This window comes from Monodon monoceros, unplaced genomic scaffold (assembly GCF_005190385.1).
Source record: "Monodon monoceros isolate NGI ecotype Baffin Bay Population unplaced genomic scaffold, NGI_Narwhal_1 Super_Scaffold_9, whole genome shotgun sequence".
NCBI lineage: Eukaryota > Metazoa > Chordata > Mammalia > Artiodactyla > Monodontidae > Monodon > Monodon monoceros.
In genome coordinates, this window is record NW_021703786.1 from 4,030,956 (window position 1) to 4,051,021 (window position 20,066).

The window sequence follows — 20,066 nt, forward strand, 5'->3', positions numbered from 1 at the left end:
CTCTGTCTCGCGATCTCTGGGTTGAGCCAGCCGCTGCCTTGGCTACGGGGCTCCTCAGGTGGCGGCGTCTGTAGTGGGGCTACGGAGGCCGGGTTGCCGGGTAAGTTCGCGTTTTGCTTCTTGACTGTTCCTCCCACTTTGCTTCCCTCCAGTAGCTATTTAAGTTACTTTTAGGAAAACGACTTGCGTTCTTCCGCGTGCTAGCCATCATCACGTGGGTTTGTGTCCCCGATCTTCCTAACCTCCAGCAGCCTTTGTCTAGACCCGGCGGACCCCAGCGGCCGCTGTCCCGCGCGGTCCTTTGACTGGGGTACTGTGGCCGCCGATCCGCTATTACTGCCCTGAACTCCGGCTCGAGGATCACCTCTCCCAGGAAGTCTTCCTGTTTTAACCACAGCCCACTCAAACACTTGAACATCTGCATTTTCCCAGCCCCTGGGAATCGGCTTCTGCTGCTCTGAAGTCCTTTAACCATTTGCCCAGTGAAAATTAACCAGTTCTGGGGCGGGAGAGACGTTGTCAGACTGGTTTTTTGAGAGGATAGTGACCAGGATATGAGGATCATTTAAGGAAGGATTGAAGGAAATGGGGATATTCATCTTGGAAAAGAAACGCATGGGGGATGTAATAGCTTTCTTCAGTTGTGCTACAGGACAAACTAGGACCTGCGTGGGGCGGACGGCATAGGCAATTTTGCTGTAATGGAAGAAAGAATCTTTCAAGGAACTATAAAGTAGAGGTTAAGAGCTCAGATTCTGAGGTTACAGCAGGTCTGCATTCATACCCGGGTCCTCACTATGGCCGTGTGTCCTTAGGTTATTTGGTCTTTTTAAAACTTAACGGCCTTTCTTGTAAAGTACGAATCATAACAGTAAAGGAGAATATGCATGTAAGTAATTTTCACAGTGTAAACATTTAGTAAACATTACTTTTTATTGCTAATGTCCAGAGCAGGTATAATTATCCCCACTTCATGGATGACGAAGCTGAAGTCCTGCGAAGTTAAATGACTGACTTTGTCATTCAACATTTTATTTACTGTGCTCTCTTGTGGGCCAGACATTGTTCAACCTACTGGGCCTACAGCACAGAGAAAGTCAGAGAAGATCAGTTCAATTATGGAGTGTGTCCTTTCTACTGAGGGACTCAGGAGAAAAGCAAGTAACAGACACAAAAATAATGGAATTTCAGATAACAGTACAGTGTGACTGAAAGTCAAGAGGGAGATAGGGCTTCCCTGGTGGCGCAGTGGTTGAGAGTCCGCCTGCCGATGCAGGGGGCACGGGTTCGCGCCCCGGTCCGGGAGGATACCACATGCCGCAGAGCAGCTGGGCCCGTGAGCCATGGCCGCTGAGCCTGCACGTCCGGAGCCTGTGCTCCGCAACGTGAGAGGCCACAACAGTGAGAGGCCCACGTACCGCAAAAAAAAAAAAAAAAAAAAGAGGAAGGGAGGTAAAGTAAGGTCTTTCTGAGGATGTGACATTTGAGCCTAGTCCTGAGTGATGATAAGGAGCAAACTACACAATGACAATTCCAAGTCATGCCAAGACCCCTAGGCAAGAAAGAGCTACTTACCACTGAAGAACAAAAAGGAGGCCATCTCTTCCTAGCCTTGTGAGCAGGGAGAAAAGTGGTAGGAAATGGGTCAGCGCAGGTATACTGGGGCCAGATAATACAGAGCCTTATAAGCCATGTCCAAGCGTTTGTATTTTATTCTAAAAATAATACGAAGCATACAAGTGATATCTGATTCACATTTTTAAAAAGATATTGGTTATGGTGTGGAAAAGGGAAGGGAGCAAAAAAGAAAATAGAACAGTTAGGAGGCAGTTGCTGTAGTGCAGGTGAGTGATGATGGTCACCTTGAGAGAGTAACTGATTAACTGTGGTCACAGGGCCAGAAAATTAGAAACCAAAAAAAAGAAAAAGGAAAAAAAAGTATCTTCTTTCTTTTCAACATTTTTTTTTTTGGTGTGTTAGTTTCTGCTTTATAACAAAGTGAATCAGTTATACGTATACATATATCCCCATATCTCCTCCCTCTTGCATCTCCCTGGCACCCTCCCTATCCCACCCCTCTAGGTGGACCCAGCACTGAGCTGATCTCCCTGTGCTGTGCGACTTCTTCCCACTAGCTATCTATTTTACATTTGGTAGCATATACATGTCCATATATACACTACCACTCTCTCACTTTGTCCCAGCTTATCCTTCCCCCTCCCCGTGTCCTCATGACTTTTCTACTTTGACACGAAAATTTCAAGATTCTCTGATTCTACAGACTTATTCCTGTGTTATGAGAATGTTTGAAAATTTTTTTCATCTGTATCTACCTTAGTTCTTATACCAGATTGTCATCTCTTTCAGGACAAGACCTGTCATATTTTAAATTCCTTACAGCATAGACTCAAACCCTGTGCAAACATTAATGTCACTGAAACCAACAAAACATTCCCTTTGACTATTCTTTTTTTCCAGGCAACCCTTCCATGTAGCAAGAGGTAGCAGCATAAATATGTCACTAATAATGTCTTTGTTTTGTACTTTTATTTTGTTGTATAATTGCAAATGAAATTACTCTTTTCCAAGGTACAGTAATCTCGATAGCAATAGAGCAGTATTGGCTGCAATTCTTGTGAATCTGAGTGTGCTTGTGATGTTGCATAAATCATTGTGGTAACTAATGCTAAGTAATGGGTTCTACCATGAATGGAATGGGAGCAACTCAGGCAAGGCTAGTACAACCCTGTCCTGCAAGTAGAGATGTTGATTACAAACTTAAAACATCAGGGGCTGGACTGACATTTCAGACTCAGCATCTTTTATTTGTAATATCATTTTTAGCAGTAAATAATTGAACCTTGTGAACACTTTCTAGTTAGCTATGATCATGTTCAATTTTACATAGTAGGTAAAATACGTTGTTATTTTTCATACAAACCATTTTGGGGAATGGAGGTGAGTGAAATGGGTGCAGGTGGAAAAAGAAGGAAAAATGGGAAAAAAACCTGATAGTCACAATGTTTTCTTATCTGATTATTGGTTTTCAGGCTTTCTGACTTAAGGATTATAAAGACGTATTGTTTTTAAAATTTGGTTTCTGGGAGTTCCCTGGTGGTCCAGTGGTTAGGACTCAGTGCTTCCACTGCAGGTGGCATGGGTTCTATCCCCGATCTTGGAACTAAGATCTTGCAAGCCGCACAGTGTGGCCAAAAATTTTAAAAAAATTGGTTTATAATTACATTTTTTAGTATTTTTGATGCATAAGTTAAGGACTTTGCAACGTAAATCTTAATATGTTAGCCACTGAGCTGTATTTCTTAGCTGGCTGCCTAATAAAGCCATTTAGATCCATTTGGCAATTTGAAGTACCTAACAATTATTCCAACAGTACTAACAACTGTTTATTTGGTAGGTATTTATTGCAGTGCTTTCCTTCTACCTAAAAGATGAAGAGTAATACATTTGAGTAAATAGTAAGAACAAATGAATTGTAGTTTGCCTGAGAATAGACTGGATAATCACTGTTTTCCAATTAGTACACAATGATGGCATGAAGTTGCTGCAGTAAGTCTTGATATCCTAGTTTTTTTATTTCTGTGCAGCTTCCTTTATTTTTTTTGATATGAAAACAAAAAAGTAATTGTTTATATTAAATTATCATCATGTAGAATCCACTTTAAAAATGTGGAAATATTTGCAGATTTAATTTTTATTGGAGTGTAGTTGATTTACAATGTTGTGTTAGTTTCAGGTGTACAGCAAAGAGAATCTGTTATACATATGCATATACATATATCCACTCTGTTTTTGATTCTTTTCCCATATAGCCTGGCAGCTTCCTTTAAACCACATGTTTGAGAGGCTACTACATTTAAAAAATCTTGAATAAGTTTATGTGATTGACAGATAAGGTGAAATGAAAACAGAAATTATTCATCAGTAGAAGGCATTTATTTTTTTCAAGTAACATTTATCAAGATCAGGGCCAGCTTCATCGGTATGTGACCTGTGCAGTCAGTCACACAGGCCTTGCTCACTTAGTTGGACCCTGTACTTGGTTTAATCCTCTGCTGTCACTTTCTTGAAATTGTTAATAATTTTTTTTTTAACAAAGGGCTTCGCATTTTCATTTTGTACTGCCCCCTTCCCCCAACTGATTATATCCCAAATGAACTGACTGACATTCTGGCATAATTCAGGCTAGGGTATAGTCAGCCTACCTAGAATAAGCAGAAGTTAAAGAGATAAGGCAAAAGACAAATTCAGATCTCCTGAGAACAGTCAGGTTGTACGAAATAAGATCAAGCAAAAATTCTTATTTCTTACATGACGCCTAAGACTCTAAGTACTCTAGACCCTGCCTACTTCTCTCTAACTTCATCTCCTCTCTCTCCCCATTCGTCATGCTCCAGTCACACTTATTTTGTTCTGTAAACATCCCAAATTTTTTGCTGCCTTGAGATGTTCTCTGCCTGGAATACTTGGTACCTCAGTTTTTTTCCCTCAGTTTTTCTCCTGGCTGACCTATTATTTGGATCTTAGATGGAACTCTAGTACCCAGTCTAAATTAGCTCTCCTTTGTCCAGTCACATATGATCATATCACCTTTCAGTATCTGAAATCTAGTTCATGTTGTTTCCGTTTTTGTTATTTTTCTCCCAGCGCTAGCATGTAGATGCCATAAAAGCAGAGGCCTTGTCTTTTTTGGCATAATATCATAAGCATTTAGCACAGTGCGTGAACATGATTGTACTGAGCCAGTGATTGGCAAGCAGAAGGCAGTCAGATAGTCTAAGGAAACTTGTGAGAGCAGTGAGCTGTTGGTCTGATGAAGATCTTTCAAGACGCCCAGAAAAAAAAAAAAAAAAAGAAGAAGCCCAGGACTCCTTCTTTGAAGCAGTTTTCCGTTGTTTCCCACTGGGTTGTGCTGTGGGTTACAAGCAGTTGCTATTCATCCACCTCCAAGACAAATGAGTAGCATTCCTGACCTGCTTAGATTCTTGAAAATCTAAGAAAAAAATGTACCACCAGGGGGAATATTGCCTTTGGGTACAGAATCAAGAAGATAGTAAAATAACCCTTTGACCGATTTTTTTTTTTTGACCGATTTTTTATATCTTGATTTCCTGAAACTTTCATGCCATTTTAAAAGATCAGTTAAAGTCTAGCCCAGGGAAGGGAGTCATTCCTGATTTTTGCCGATGTTCTTAAACAACCCTAGGATTATATAAATAGCTAATGCTGTCTTGAAGAATTTCTGCTGTCATAAGGTGTACAAGTTGTCACAGTTCCTAAACACTGTCATTTTCTTATATGTGTGTTTCTTCAAGTATAATACTGAATCTCTAAGTCTAACTTTACAATAAGCGATATTGACATTTTTAATATTAGTTCCAGTGAATTTATAAATAGGAGGCATTTCTAATTTGTCAGTCACAGAATTCAGACAGATAACTTATTGGGTAGCCCTCCTTCTCCCTTAAAATGACCTTAATGTAAAATTTCACTGTTTCCTAAGAAAAAGCCTCCTTGTTCTCCTTTTCTTCTTTTTTTTTTTTCCCTTTCTAATGACATAAGCATAAGCTGTCACACTCAGTAATGAACTAAAGTTCCCCAGTCACTTGACTGAAATAATCTGGTGAGTCTTCAAAGACATTTAGATGTATATGACTCGATAGCTTCTCACAAAGCACCTTTCTCATGTGCTTTTTAAGATGATGATGGGAATGATGATGATGGAGGAGGTGGAAGAGGAGGGAGAGGGGAGAGACTGTTTGGGTTTAGTATTAAGCCAATAAATCTCTCCTCCACTGTTACAACACCTGTCCTTTGTCTCTTCTGTTTACCATTTCACTTTAGAGGAACAACTAAAAGACACTAGAGTTCTTTGGCAACATAGCTTGTTAAGAACTTTGAATTAGATATAAAAATACTTTGTCGGGCTTCCCTGGTGGCGCAGTGGTTGAGAGTCCACCTGCTGATGCAGGGGACACGGGTTCGTGCCCCGGTCCGGGAAGATCCCACATGCCGCGGAGCGGCTGGGCCCGTGAGCCATGGCCACTGAGCCTGCGTGTCCGGAGCCTGTGCTCCGCAACGGGAGAGGCCACAACAGTGAGAGGCCCGCGTACCGCAAAAAAAAAATAATAATAATAAAAATAAATAAATAAATAAAAATACTTTGTCAAGGGAGGATGAGAATTAGGTTCTTGCTTATACAGCTCTTATGAGTCTGTTCTAGAGTTATTATTTTAATCTTTGTAATGATAACTCAGTAAGTCTTCTAATTAATTAATTGTCTATAAGCTGTGAGTATGTGTATATGTATTGAAGTGTTAAATAAGATGCACTTGGATATAAACGAACATATTGCAGTTACACAATTTTCAACTAAAATGTAATATATGAATTGGGCCTGTTTTTCCTTCAACTAGTTTACTAGTAACACTAAAAAATAAAGACATTAAATCATGTGATAGAATTTGGGGTGAAAGAGATTGTTTTCTAGAAGATTTTACTAAGTTTTCCCAAAACAGTTTTTATCCTTTCAAAATAATAGGTGTTTTAAAAGGCATTAAGTTAATAGAAAAAATATCAAAATGCCTAGGAATTAAATAAATAAGAAATGTGCAAGACCCATATGAAGACACTTTACACTGCAGAAGGTCACAAAAGAAGACTTGAACAAAAGGAAAGATATACCAAGTACTGTGACAGGAAAAATCAAAAAGATAGATACCAGAGCTTCCTCAATCAATTTGCAAATTTAACGTGATTCCCAACAATTAGCTTTTTTTAAAAAAAACAAGGAGATTTAGATGTTAATGTGTAAAAATAACCAAAAATAGCCAGGAAACTTGGATGAAAAAGAGCAGTGAGGGGTGTATTGTCCTTACCAGATATGAAAACATATTATAGAGCGTCTATGATTAAAATAAAATAGTGTTGGTACATAAATACGTAGAATAACAAATGGGCCAGAATAAAAAAGTACAGTAGTAGACCCAAGTACTTATGAGATCTGGTGTATGATAAAGGTTGCATCTCAAATCACATTTAATAAATGTGGTTAAGACAACTGAGTGATCTTCTTGGGGGAGAAAATAAGAGTTGGATCTATACCTTATACTGTAGGTGGTTTCCAAATGGATCAAAGATTTTAGAATGAAACTGTAAGAAAATATGAGAGTTCTTTGTAACTTTGTGGAGTCGGCAAGGACTTTCATTTGACTTAAACCAAAAATCATAAAAGATAAATTTAGCCACAAACTTTTGCATAACCAAAAAAAAAAAAAATCTAAGAACAAAAGGAGAAAGATATACTTACAATTCTTAGTGCAGACAGAGGAATAATCTCCCTAGGATTTAAGAACTAGAAAATAGACAGTAAAAAGCTAACAATGAATAGGAAAATTGGCAAAAGATAGGAAAACACAGTTCACATAAAAGGTTCTGAAAGCATAAAAAAAATGCTCAGCCTCACTCAGACTACATTAAGATACCATTTTCATCAATATGACTGTCAAAATCCAAGTAATGTAGTATACCATGTTGGTGAGGATTTGGAATACCAGGCACTATTATTGATGGAGGCACTATTATTGATGGAATTGTAAATAGTACAACCCAGACAGAGAGCAGTTTGGCATTTTCTGTCAAAATAGCAAGTGTGTATAAACTCTGATTTTTGTAAATTTATCTTACAGATAGATTTGTACATGTGTAATGTGACCTATATATAAAGATTTCATTATGGCAATAGCAAAAAAAGTGAAACAATTTAAATATCTATCAATAAGGGAATAAATAAATATGGCCCATCCATAAAATGGAATACTATACAGCTATGAAAATAAATTAGTATGCTATGTAAAAATATGAAAAGAATTCCAAGTTATATATTAAGTTAAAGAAAAAAAGAAACAGGTTGCACAGTAGTGCATATAGTATGCAGGGCTACCATACACTCCAGAGTACCTGTTCACATCAGAGTCTGTATGACCCATACAAACCCTCAGGATTGTACAGTGTACAACCTGAACAGCTGGGTGCTTTGTGCCTGATTGTAGCTACTTTCTGCATCAAAAAAATGTAAAGGAATCAGAAGATTTATTTATATTTGTTTATTTGTATATAAAAGAACTAAAAGGATTCACAAGAAACTAAAACAGTGGGTACCTAAGTGTGGAAATGGTGTGGAGCTGGATAGGACAGAGATATGCATCCATAATATATACCCACATTGGAATGTATTAACTATTATTTAAATTTTAAAAATATAATGTTTCATATGGCATTATTATAGTTTAATCAAGTTAACACTTACCATCATTTCTGTCAGATGTTTTTATCCCTTTCCCTTTTATATTCTCTATTTTTGGTCTGGTAAAAAGAACTAGTTTTAGAAAATACTGAATGTCGTGTCTCTGAGAACATAAATTATTAAGTCTGTTATTCAGACATCATGTGCATGATATGCAGATTTTTATCTGATGAGATTTTTAATTGTATGGAATGAAAACTTCTAATGCAGTCATAAGAGAGTTGTGTATCAAAGTAAAGCTCTAATTTAAGTTTTCCAGAATAGAGTCAGCTTATAAAACAAGATATTTTCCCCCAGTGTTCCACTGTCTCTGTTTTTGCTGACCTAACCTTTTCCCCCTATGAGTCAGCAACCTAGAAAAACAAAATATTTTCCTTGAATAGTCGTATTTTTAGTAAAAGAATAGAATATTTTCTTTGTGTCATTCATTAATACTGTGAAGTTGGGGGATTGGGGTGGATGTGTAACATTACTAGAACTCCTATCAATTGAGGACCTTGCTCGCTCGTATAAAGGAAGGAGTAGGAAACAAGCAAAGGAGAGGGAAGGAAAAGGCATTTTATGATTTTTAAGGATATGACAATGGATACCTTGTTCATGTGGAGAGGAAAAAAAAAAGCCTGATGTTTGAATGGATAAGATTAAACCCATTTCATTATTGTAAAGAAGTTTAATCAGTAGTATCATCTTCATAGGGACTTCCCTGGCGGTCCAGTGGTTAAGTCTCCATGCTTCCACTGCAGGGGGCACGGGTTCAATCCCTGGTTGGGGCACTAAGATCCTGCATGCTGTGTGACACAGCCAAAAAAAAAAAAAAATAGTATCATCTTCATAGAAGAGAGACAGCATTAATTAAATTAACACTCTCTTATCCTACTTTGTTGGAGGATGACATTTTTCCACATAAATTAATTTTCCAGTGTCCTGTAACAGAAAAAGCTTGTGTTTGAAGCCAGGCAGAACTGGATTCAAATTCCACTTTATAACTGTTTAGCACTGTGGCCGTGGGCAAGTCACATAGCTTCTCCATTAACTGATTTTCTCTTATGTAAAATGGGTTAATATTACCTGCCTTTTGGGGCTCCTCTGAGGATAAAATCCTCTAGTATGATGCCTGGCTGTGTTGCTGTTTCATGACGACTCCTCCATTCTGGGTTAGATGGCCTTCCTCCATGCCCCCAGCACCCTGCGAATACCACTGTCAGAGCACTTAGCACACTCCTGATGTCTGTTTATTTGACTGTCTCTGGGGAGAGACTCTTTTCTTTTTATCTCACCTCCAGCACTTAGGACAATGACAGGTATGTTAGGTGAATGAAATAATTTAAAAACTGAAATTTCATTTTAATAGTTTGAAGTAGAAAAAAAATTAAATGACACTATATGGAATCTATTATAGAATTTAACAATGACATATCCATTATACTTGGATATGTTCCATGACCTGGGGACCCAGTGCCCAGCTAAGACAAATCACTACTGCATGGGGATCTTACTCACTTTGGTAACACTGTGAAGACAGCCCAGTTTTTTACATCTCCCTTAATCCTCATGGCAACCCTTTTAGCTAGGTGTTATTATTCCTACCTTAATATGAAGAGACGCCAGGAGGTTAGGTAACTCTTCTAAGGCTGTATGGCTAGCATATAGCGGTATTGCCATTTGAACTCAGCTTTTTTTTACTTAAAGCTAATGGATTTTTCATGATATTAAATAAGATAAATACATTTGAAATACTTAGCACAGTGTGTGACACATGGTGCCAATAGATGGTAGTTGCTATTATTATTGTTATATCAAAACTTCCTCACTGAAGGTTTGGGAATCTGCTCCATTCTGCTATATTATTAAAGCAGTCTATAATGAACTTATAAAAACTTACTTTTAGAATTGAACTCTCTTCTACCGCTGCATTAGTCTTGTGGACCACTGCAGCAGCTCTTGACTCTGAGTCATTACTCTGTCAAGCCCTAGGATTGTAAGCTCTTCCCTCAAGTTTCCCCTCCTTCCCCCATGGGGTACTGAGTAACCTTCTTGCTTCCTGGCCATCAGACTCTTGCTGATGACAGCGCTTGATGGCTTCATTTCCCTGCTACTGTTGATCTGTGTGCTCCCACTGTTTCTGTTGCTTGCTACCACAGGGGCTGTGAAAGTTGAAGCAGGTTTTTAACACCCAGACCAGTGATACAATTCTGTGTTAGGATCCCAGAAGGTTGTCGTCTCTTTCTTCAGAGTCCATTTAATTTATTGACAGAAGAATCTAGGATTTCTCTCACATAAGTAGTTGGAGAAGAGATGGGATAATCCCCTTGATTTTAGTTCTCCACCTCAGTTTCACTGTCCCTAGTACTTTGGGTTCCTGAGTCCCCAACCTCTCTGGGATTCTACTAGATATGTTCCTCAACATCTCTAGCTGTTTTTTAGGCCAGAATTTTGCCATGAATCAGTTATGGTGTGCTGAGTTAGTGATTGCCCCTCAGCTTCTTAGAGGTATAGCATGCCACCTCTGTTTACCCCAGTACACCATACAAGTATTACCATTTTCTATACGTGTGCTCAAACTTAAAAGTGTTTACAAAGCCTTTCCCTAGCTTTCAGCTTCTTCAGGCCTCCTTTATCAATTATCATCCTACCATCTATTTTTTGTCTTCCAGAAATTTATTGAAACTTTTCATCTCATGGCTCTTCTTTCATTTTTTCTCTAACATTATGAGTTTATACTGTTTGTAACCCTTTACTCTTATATTAGTGGGCTCTTGGAGGAAAAGAAGATACATGCCAAGGTCAAGCTGCCATTTTTAACTGAAAATTGGATTTTTAAAAAAATTTAACGTTACTAGGGTATAATTGATTTATAACAAACAGCACATATTTATAGTGAGACAGTTTGGTGAGTTTTGACATGTGTATCCATTTGTAAAACCATCACTACTACCTACTGTACCTTTGAAGAAACTGATGCTTGGAGAAGCCTAGAAGCTCAAATTGGAATGCAGGTCTGTCTGATGTCAAGTTCCATGCTGTGGGCTCTGAAGCCTGGGTTCTAGTTGGGAAAAAAACCAGACTATTTCTCATTTGTATAGGGAAGTACACAATCTCTCTGAATCTAGCTACTCATTGCTTTAATAAGAGAGCTGTGCTAAATGATCCTAAGGTCTTTTTCAACTTCAGGTTTCTATACTTTATGTTTCTTATACAGAAGTGGTAAATCTGTTCAAATACAGTTTTTAAATTAAATGAAACTGCACTATTCTCTATAATTTTCACAGTGGAGCTATATGAGACATTAAAATAATATTTTTTTTCTTTTTATAGGAAAGTATTTAAGAAGCTCATGGAGTAATATGAGTCAGAGTAATATAGGATCTGCAGGAAGTCCCTCAAGATAGTTGGTGAGACAGTAGGAATTTGTGTTTTCTTCAAAGTGTATTGTATAATTATTTTGCAGACATTCTGACTGTAAAATTCCTAGCCTTGTGCTCACAAGAGACATTTTCCTCAGTCTTTTATTATTCTGTGTTTCTTAAGCTTAGTAACGGTGGAAGCTATAATAGTTACCTAAAGCTTAACTGTATTCTTCACTTCTGCTAGAATATACAGATTTTTATATAGCTATAGATATTAATAATGATATAGATATAGTCCTATAGCTCTATCTAGCTTTCTATCTACAGAACTGCCTTTACATTTCTCAGATATTATCAGCAATGACTAAAATGCCATAGCTCAACATATATAAAATACATCTATCATCTATACACAGGCACATATTGTTTACATGCCAAGTATATGTAATGTTTTTATGCACAGTTAAAATCAAATTTGACTGTTCTAAGACATGACAGTTTATTTTCTACTTCTCCAATCTTAGGAAAAGAAGAATTTATAGACTCTTCATCAAGATCTTCATTTATACAGCTGTTAAATCCAAGGCTACAGTAGTGGTGAAACCATGAATAAAAATACATCTGCCGTAGTATCATCCGGTCTACTTGAAAAGTAATTGCTAAATTAAATTTAATATGTTTTGAACTATCAAAGTTTAAAATATGTAGAATATTAATGAACATTTGGTGGAAAGTTTTATACAGCTACCTACCTGTGGTCTAAGATAGTGGTAATGAAAAGGTTGATCAGAGCTTTCTATGTAAATCAGGGTAAAGGACAATTAAGCATTCTCTTTTAGAATTATTTATATAGACTGCTTTTTAAAAATTTGATCTGATTTTTTAAATACCTAAAATATTTTATAATTCCAGTATAAAAATAACAATGTTAAGATTAACATTTGCTGACTAACAAACCAGCTCAAAGTACCTTAAAACAAGCAAGCATTTATTCTTCCTCATGATTCTGTGAACAGTTCTTCTGGGCTGCACCAGATCACGTAGGGTGGCCTCATTGACATGTTCTGGGGCCTCATCTAGGAAGGCTGGATAGCTGAAGTCTCTTTCAACTTGGCGTCTTATCTTCCAGGCAGCTAGCTCAGACTTTTTCACGTGGTGGTAGAATGGTTCCCAGCAACAAAACACAAGTGTTTTTCAAATGTCTGTTTTCCTCACATTTGCTTATGCACCATTGGCTAAAGCAATTTAGATAACTAAGTCCAAATTCAAGGTCTAGAGTTACAGACTTTACTTTTTAATGGAAGGAACAGTAAAGTCACATTCCTGGGGGCATGCAGACAGAGACGAGAAGAATTGGCCGTTTTGCAAACATGTAACACACATATAACAAGGTATATTTGGAGAAGTCCTGCTTTCAGTCTTGTCTTTCACTCTGTGCCTTCATTCCTCCTATAAATAGCCATCTTTATTCTTAGTTCTTTTTCAGTGTTTCTTTTTGCATAAGCAAATACATATCCATATAAATATATGTGCATGTGATATATATATGTGTGTATATAATTATATTTTTTCTCAAAGTTATTATTTATTCTGTATATAGTTCCACTGTATAGACATTCTTCTACTCTTGCTTACGTAGTAAACAAGTGTTCACCAGCCCTTTGACTCAGGTTTGAAGATCTTCCCTGCAGAAGGGTGTCAGGTTAGTTAAACTCAAGGTATCTTTCTCTGATGCCTCCTCCTGGGAGCAGTGGAAAGCTCCAGTCTCATAGAGATATAAGCCAGGCCCAGCTGTGTGGTAGGTGAAGAGTTCTGTCTACAGAGCTCCATGCATTGATGTTGAACAGTTTTACTCTGTGTGACAGCAGAGTTTTATCCAACTACTTAGGGCAAAATCAAGTTCATGAGGAAGTAGCATATGACCAAGGCAAACTGTTCCAAAACACCCAGGATTCAGCTCCCAGGCTCCACTTGCCAGTGCATTCTTAACAAAAAGGTAGCATATTATATATAGTGTTTTGACCAGACTTTTTTTTAACTTAAAATTATATCCTGGTGATCACTTCATATCAATTTATAAAGATCTTCCTTGTACCTTGTTGTAACTGTATAGTATTCTGTTCTTAATATACCATAGTTTATTCATCCAGTACCTTATTGATGGACATTTGAATTGTTTGCTATTTTTGGTGATCACAAATTATGCCAAATGACGAACCTAGTATACAAGTCATTTGTATTTCTTGCCAGAGTATCTTTGGGAAAGGTTCCTAGAAAGGGGATTGTTGGATCAGAAGGTAAAGTTAGAGACTACCAAATCCCCTCTTTAGGGGTTATGCCATTTTGCATTACCACCAACAATGTAAAAGAGTACCTCTTTCCTAAAGCCTTGTCTTATATTGTGAAAGTTCTAAATTTACGTTGATCTGATAGGTGAAAAGCAGTGTCTCTGCCTGGTTTTTTTTTTGTTTGTTTGTTTTGTTTTGTTTTGTTTTGTTCTTGTGGTACACGGGCCTCTCACTGTTGTGGCCTCTCCCGTTGCGGAGCACAGGCTCCGGACGCACAGGCTCAGCGGCCATGGCTCACGGGCCTAGTCGCTCCGCGGCATATGGGATCTTCCTGGATCGGGGCACGAACCTGTGTCTCCTGCATCGGCCGGCGGACTCTCAACCACAGCGCCACCTGGGAAGCCCAGCAGAACTATTTTTAATAGACAAAAAAAAAAAAAAAGGAAGTAATATAAATTCTTAACAATGAGGGAATTTTAAAGTAAGGTCCTAGCAAGTAAATACACTGCTGTGTTAATAATAGGTACTGTGTGTTGGGATTAGAAAAGGAGGGATCCCTTACTGAAATAACATATGCTGGAGATCGTGTGTGTCCCCATTGAAGGAAATTGACATTTAGAGGGTTTAAGAGCTTATTGGAGGTGCTTAATGAGGACCTTTGTCCACTTTCTTCATCTTGCCCTTTTCTAGGCTTCACCCCTTTACGTCCTTGCAGTCTAAATCTCCTGTCAAGAATGGACTGAGGTTCTGAAATCTGACTGTAGAACATTTTCTGCCTTTTTTTCCTAGCTAATTGACTATTACCCTAGTATCCCCAGATAGGCCCTCCAACCCTAGAGTTGAATTCAGTATAATGCAACCCTAAAGGATGTGCTATATAAAGGGCAAAATATTCAAAAACAGGGAGTTTTGTAAGTTTTTAAAAAAATTTTAGTTTCTTTCATTCTACTTTTTTATGATTTAACTTTTGAATACAAGTCTTCTTAAAGATATAGTCAGAACTTCTATGGCAGAAGTTAAGAAAATTTTTTTAAAGCTATAATCATATGTAAGATATGAAGTAACTCTTTTTAAAGAGTGGTTTCTGTGTTTTGGCACGTTTGAAGACAGCTGGAAGTCCTATATTCAACAATGGCTTTAATGCACCAGTGAAGTAGACCTTAGACCATACTTTGTCTCTGGAGTTAGACAGACTGCCCTCACATTGTTGTTCTCCAGCTTCGTAACCTTGGGCCACCAAGTTAACCTGCCCAGATTTGGGTCCTTTTAGAAAAATGAGGGTAATCATCATAGGGATTTTATAAATATTAGTTGAACGGCCTAATGTATGTATATTGCTTAGCACAACACCCACTACACCATAAGTAAGCAGACGGCCCTGAGCTTCATTTCATGCTTTATTCAAGTTCTCTTGGACCGGTAAAAGTGTCTGCTCTGACCACTGTTTAGAAACACAACTGAGGTGAAGGGGGGAGAGTACCTTTTGCAGAATTCTTTTAACAGTTCCTTCTTTTCTAATGGCATCACTTTTATGTCTGGCAGAAATTGCAGCTGGAGCAAGTGATTTGTACCAGGAAAATACTCTTTCTAAATTAAAAAGATAAACTGCATTTTTTTGAGTTTCAAATGAAGGTCATATTTATTTTGCTTTAAGTGGCCAAAAACATGTCTTTTAAAGTCACTTACCTAATTCATTAAAGTATTTTGTTTTGGAATCCTTCAGTGTAGTCAAAATAATCAGTTAAAACTAAGTCTCTTCAGTCACCTTTAATAAATCTTTAAAGTTGTTTAAATAATATTTTTAAAGTATTTTCTACTCCAAAGAAATAAGCATTATTGCAGTAATTTCTTGTACTGTTTGGCTGTTTTATAGAAAAACTAAAATTAGAGCTAAGAAAATTCATTTGATTGCTTTTGTATGATCATACTTTTTAAAATGTCGTTGCTAGTGTGTACTGAGTATTCTGAGTTGTCTAGTTCTAAGAATTTGATTTACCAAACAGTTTAAAGAAAAAGTAGGTACCCACCTCTAGGCTAACCTGTGCATGCTACTTTACTTCATCTTAGGGACCCTGCCTTTCAGATGATTACAGTTACCAAGGAGACAGGCCTTGGTCTGAAGATCCTAGGAGGAATTAACCGGAATGAAGGTCCCTTGGTATATATTCAGGAAATCATGCCTGGAGGAGACTGTTATAAGGTAAAAATGAAAATAAAAATAACCCTGCACCTAAAAGACAAAACCACTAGTGATGAGGTGTGTTTTCCTATATCATCAGTAAAATTTTTAATTTTTTTTTTTTGTGATGGTGTATACATCTAGGAAGTAGAAAGAATTAACATTTTGACTAATAAGACAGAGAAACATTTAAGCATGCATTAAGCTAAGGAAGGATAATCTCAAATTTTACTTTTTTTTTTTTAACTTTTTATTTTATATGGGGGTATAACCGATTAACAATGTTGTGATAGTTTCAGGTGCACAGCAAAGCAACTTAGCCCTACAAGTACATGTATCCATTCTCCCCCAGACTCCCCTCCCATTCAGACTGCCACATAACATTGAGCAGAGTTCTCTGTGCTTTAAATATAGCAGTGTGTACATGTCAATCCCAAACCCCTTAACTATAACTTCCCTCCGCCCTTCTCCCCTGTAACCATAAGTTCATTCTCTAAGTCTATGAGTCTGTTTCTCTTTTGTAAATATGTTCATTTGTATCATTTCTTTTTAGTTTCCACAAATAAGCAATATCACAAGATATTTCTCTTTCTGTTTCTGACTTACTTCACTCAGTATGACAATCTCTATGTCCATCCATGTTGCTGCAAATGACATTATTTCATTCTTTTTTATGACTGAGTAATATTCCATTGTATATATGTATCACATCTTCTTTATCCATTCCTCTGTCGATGGACATGTAGGTTGCTTCCATGTCTTGGCTATTGTAAACAGTACTGCAATGAACATTGGGGTGCATGTATCCTGTCCAACCATGTTTTTCTCCAGATATATGCTCAGGAGTGGGATTGCAGGGTCATATGTTAGCTCTGTTTTTAGTTTTTAAAGGAACCTCCATAATGTTCTCTATAGTGGCTGTACCATTTTACATTCCCACCAGCAGTGTAGGAGGGTTCCCTTCTCTCCATGCCCTGTCCAGCATTTATTGTTTGTGGATTTTTGATGATAGCCATTTTGACTGGTGTGAGGTGATATCTCACTAGTTTTGATTTGCATTTCTCTAATCATTAGTGATGCTGAACATTTTTTCATGTGCCTCTTGGCCATTCGTATGTCTTCCTTGGAAAAATGTCTGTTTAGGTCTTCTGCCCATTTTTTGATTGGGTTGTTTGTTTTGATGATATTAAGCCACATGGGCTGTTTATAGATTTTAGAGGCTAATCCCTTGTCAGTCACATCATTTGCAAGTATTTTCTCCCACTCTGTGGGTTGTCTTTTCATTTTGGTTATGGTTTCCTTTGCTGTGCAAAAGCTTTTGAGTTTAATTAGGTGCCATTTGTTTATTTTTGTTCTTATTTCCATTTCTCAGGGAGACAGATTGGAAAATATATTGCTGCGATTTATGTCAGAGAATGTCCTGCCTATGTTTTCCTCTAGGACTTTTATAGTGTCCAGTCTCACATTTAGGTCTTTAAAACATTTTGAGCTTATTTTTGTGTATAGTGTTAAAGAATGATCTAATTTAATTTTTTTTACATGTAGCTGTCCAGCTTTCCCAACAGCATTTGTTGAAGAGACTGTCTTTCCACCATTGTATAGTCTTACCTCCTTTGTCATAGATTCATTGACCATAGATGCGTGGGTTTATTTCTGGGCTTTCTATCCTGTTCCATTGATCTATAGTTCTATTTTTGTGCCAGTACCATACTGTTTTGATTACTATAGCTTTTTAGTATAGTCTGAAGTCAGGGAGCCTGATTCCTCCAGTTCCATTTTTCTTTCTCAAGATTGCTTTGGCTTTTTGGGGTCTTTTGTGTCTCCATACAAATTTTAACATTTTTTGTTCTAGTTCTGTGAAAAATGACATTGGTAATTTGATAAGAATTGCATTGAATCTGTAGATTGCCTTGGGAAGTATAGTCATTTTGACAATATTGATTCTTCCAATCCAAGAACATGGTATATCTTTCCATCTGTTCATGTCATCTGTGATTTCTTTCATCAGCGTCTTATAGTTTTCAGAGTGCCAGTCTTTTGTCTCCTTAGGCAGGTTTATTCCTAGGTATTTTATTCTTTTTGATGCAATGGTAAATGGGATTGTTTCTTGAATTTCTCTTTCTGATCTTTCATTATTAGTGTATAGAAATGCAACAGATTTCTGTGTGTTAATTTTGTAGCCTGCAAATTTACCAAATTCATTGGTGAGCTGTAGTAGTTTTCTGGTAATGTCTTTAGGATTTTCTATGTATCTGCAAACAGTGACATTTTCACTTCTTATTTTCCAATTTGCATTCCTTTTATTTCTTTTTCTTCTCTAATTGCTGTAGCTAGGACTTCCAAAACTATGTTGAATAAAAGTGGTGAGGGTGGGCATCCTTGCCTTATTCCTGATCTTAGAGGAGATGATTTCAACTTTTCACCATTGAGTATGATGCTTGATGTGGGTTTGTCATATATGGCCTTTGTTATTTTGCGGTAGGTTCCCTCTATGCCCGCTTTCTGGAAAGTTTTTATCATAAATTGGTGTTGAATTTTGTCAAAAGTTTTTTCTGCATCTATTGAGGTGATCGTATGGTTTTTATTCTTTACTGTGTTGGTGTAGTGTATGATGCTGATTGATTTGCGGATATTGAAAAATCCTTGCATTCCTGGGATAAATCCCACTTGATCATTGTGTATGATCCTTTTAATGTATTGTTGGATTCGAATTGCTACTCTTTTGTTGAGGATTTTTGTGTCTATGTTCATCAGTGATATTGGCCTGTAATTTTCTCTTTTAATGGTATCTTTGTCTTGTTTTGGTATCAGGGTGATGATGATCTCATAGAATGAATTCAAGAGTTTTCCTTCCTCTGCCATTTTTTTGGAAGAGTTTCAGAAGGATAGATGTTAGCTCTTCTGTAAATGTTTGATAGACTTTGCCCATGAAGCCATCAGGTCCTGGACTTTTGTTTGTTGGGAGTTTTTTAATTACAGTTTCAATTTCAGTGCTTGTGATTGGTCTCTTCATATTTTCTAATTCTTCCTGGATCAGTCTTGGGAGACTGTACCTTTCTAAGAATTTGTCCATTTCTTCCAGGTTGTCCATATTATTGTCATACTGTTGCATATAGTAGTCTCTTATGATCCTTTGTATTTCTGTGGTGTCAGTTATAACTTCTCTGTTTTTATTTCTAATTTTGTTAATTTGAGTCCTTTCCCTTTTTTCTTGAGTCTGGCTAAAGGTTTATCAATTTTGTTTATCTTTTCAAACAACCAGCTTTTAGTTTCATTGATCTTTGCTATTGTCTTCTTTGTTTGTTTATTTATTTCTTATCTGATCTTTATGATTCCTACTCTGATCTTTATGACTTCTTTCCTTCTACTAACTTTCGGTTTTGTTTGTTGTTCTTTCTCTAGTTGCTTTAGGTATAAGGTAGGTTGTTTATTTGAGATTTTTCTTGTTTCCTGAGGTAAGACTGTATTGCTATAAACTTTCCTCTTAGAACTGCTTTTGCTGTATCCCATAGGTTTTGGATCATTGTGCTTTCATTTCCATTTGTCTCTAGGTATTTTTTGATTTCCTCTTTGATTTCTTCAGTGATCCATTAGTTGTTTAGTAGCATATTGTTTAGCCTTCACGTGTTTGTGCTTTTTATAGTTTTTTGTTCTTGTAGCTTATTTCTAATTTCGTAGCATTGTGGTCAGAAAAGATTCTTGATATGATTTCAATTTTCTTAAATTTACAGAGGCTTGCTTTGTGGCCGAGGATGTGGTCAATCTTGGAGAATGTTCCGTGTACACTTGAGAAGCATGTGTATTCTTCTGCTTTTGGGTAGAGTGCTCTATAAATATCAATTAAGTCCATCTGGTCTAACGTATCATTTAAGACCTGTGTTTCTTTATTGATTTTCTGTCTGAATGATCTGTCTGTTGATGAAAGTGGG

The 20,066-nt window shown here is 37.1% G+C and overlaps 1 protein-coding gene across 5 annotated transcripts in view; it reads left to right on the top strand.

Annotated features, from left to right (window-relative positions):
- The first annotated feature begins 25 nt into the window (after positions 1-25).
- The window catches only part of STXBP4 (syntaxin binding protein 4), a 180,306-nt gene continuing 160,265 nt past the window's right edge, over positions 26-20,066 (top strand). For 2 of the 5 annotated variants that reach the window (XM_029211804.1, XM_029211808.1), the window contains exons 1-4: positions 26-100; positions 11,639-11,715; positions 12,195-12,322; positions 16,026-16,158. In XM_029211804.1, coding sequence (XP_029067637.1) covers positions 12,276-12,322; positions 16,026-16,158 — 180 coding nt within the window. In that variant the 5' untranslated portion in view covers positions 26-100; positions 11,639-11,715; positions 12,195-12,275. The remainder of the gene's footprint in view (positions 101-11,638; positions 11,716-12,194; positions 12,323-16,025; positions 16,159-20,066) is intronic. The other 3 variants (XM_029211807.1, XM_029211805.1, XM_029211809.1) reach the window with 3 other exon arrangements.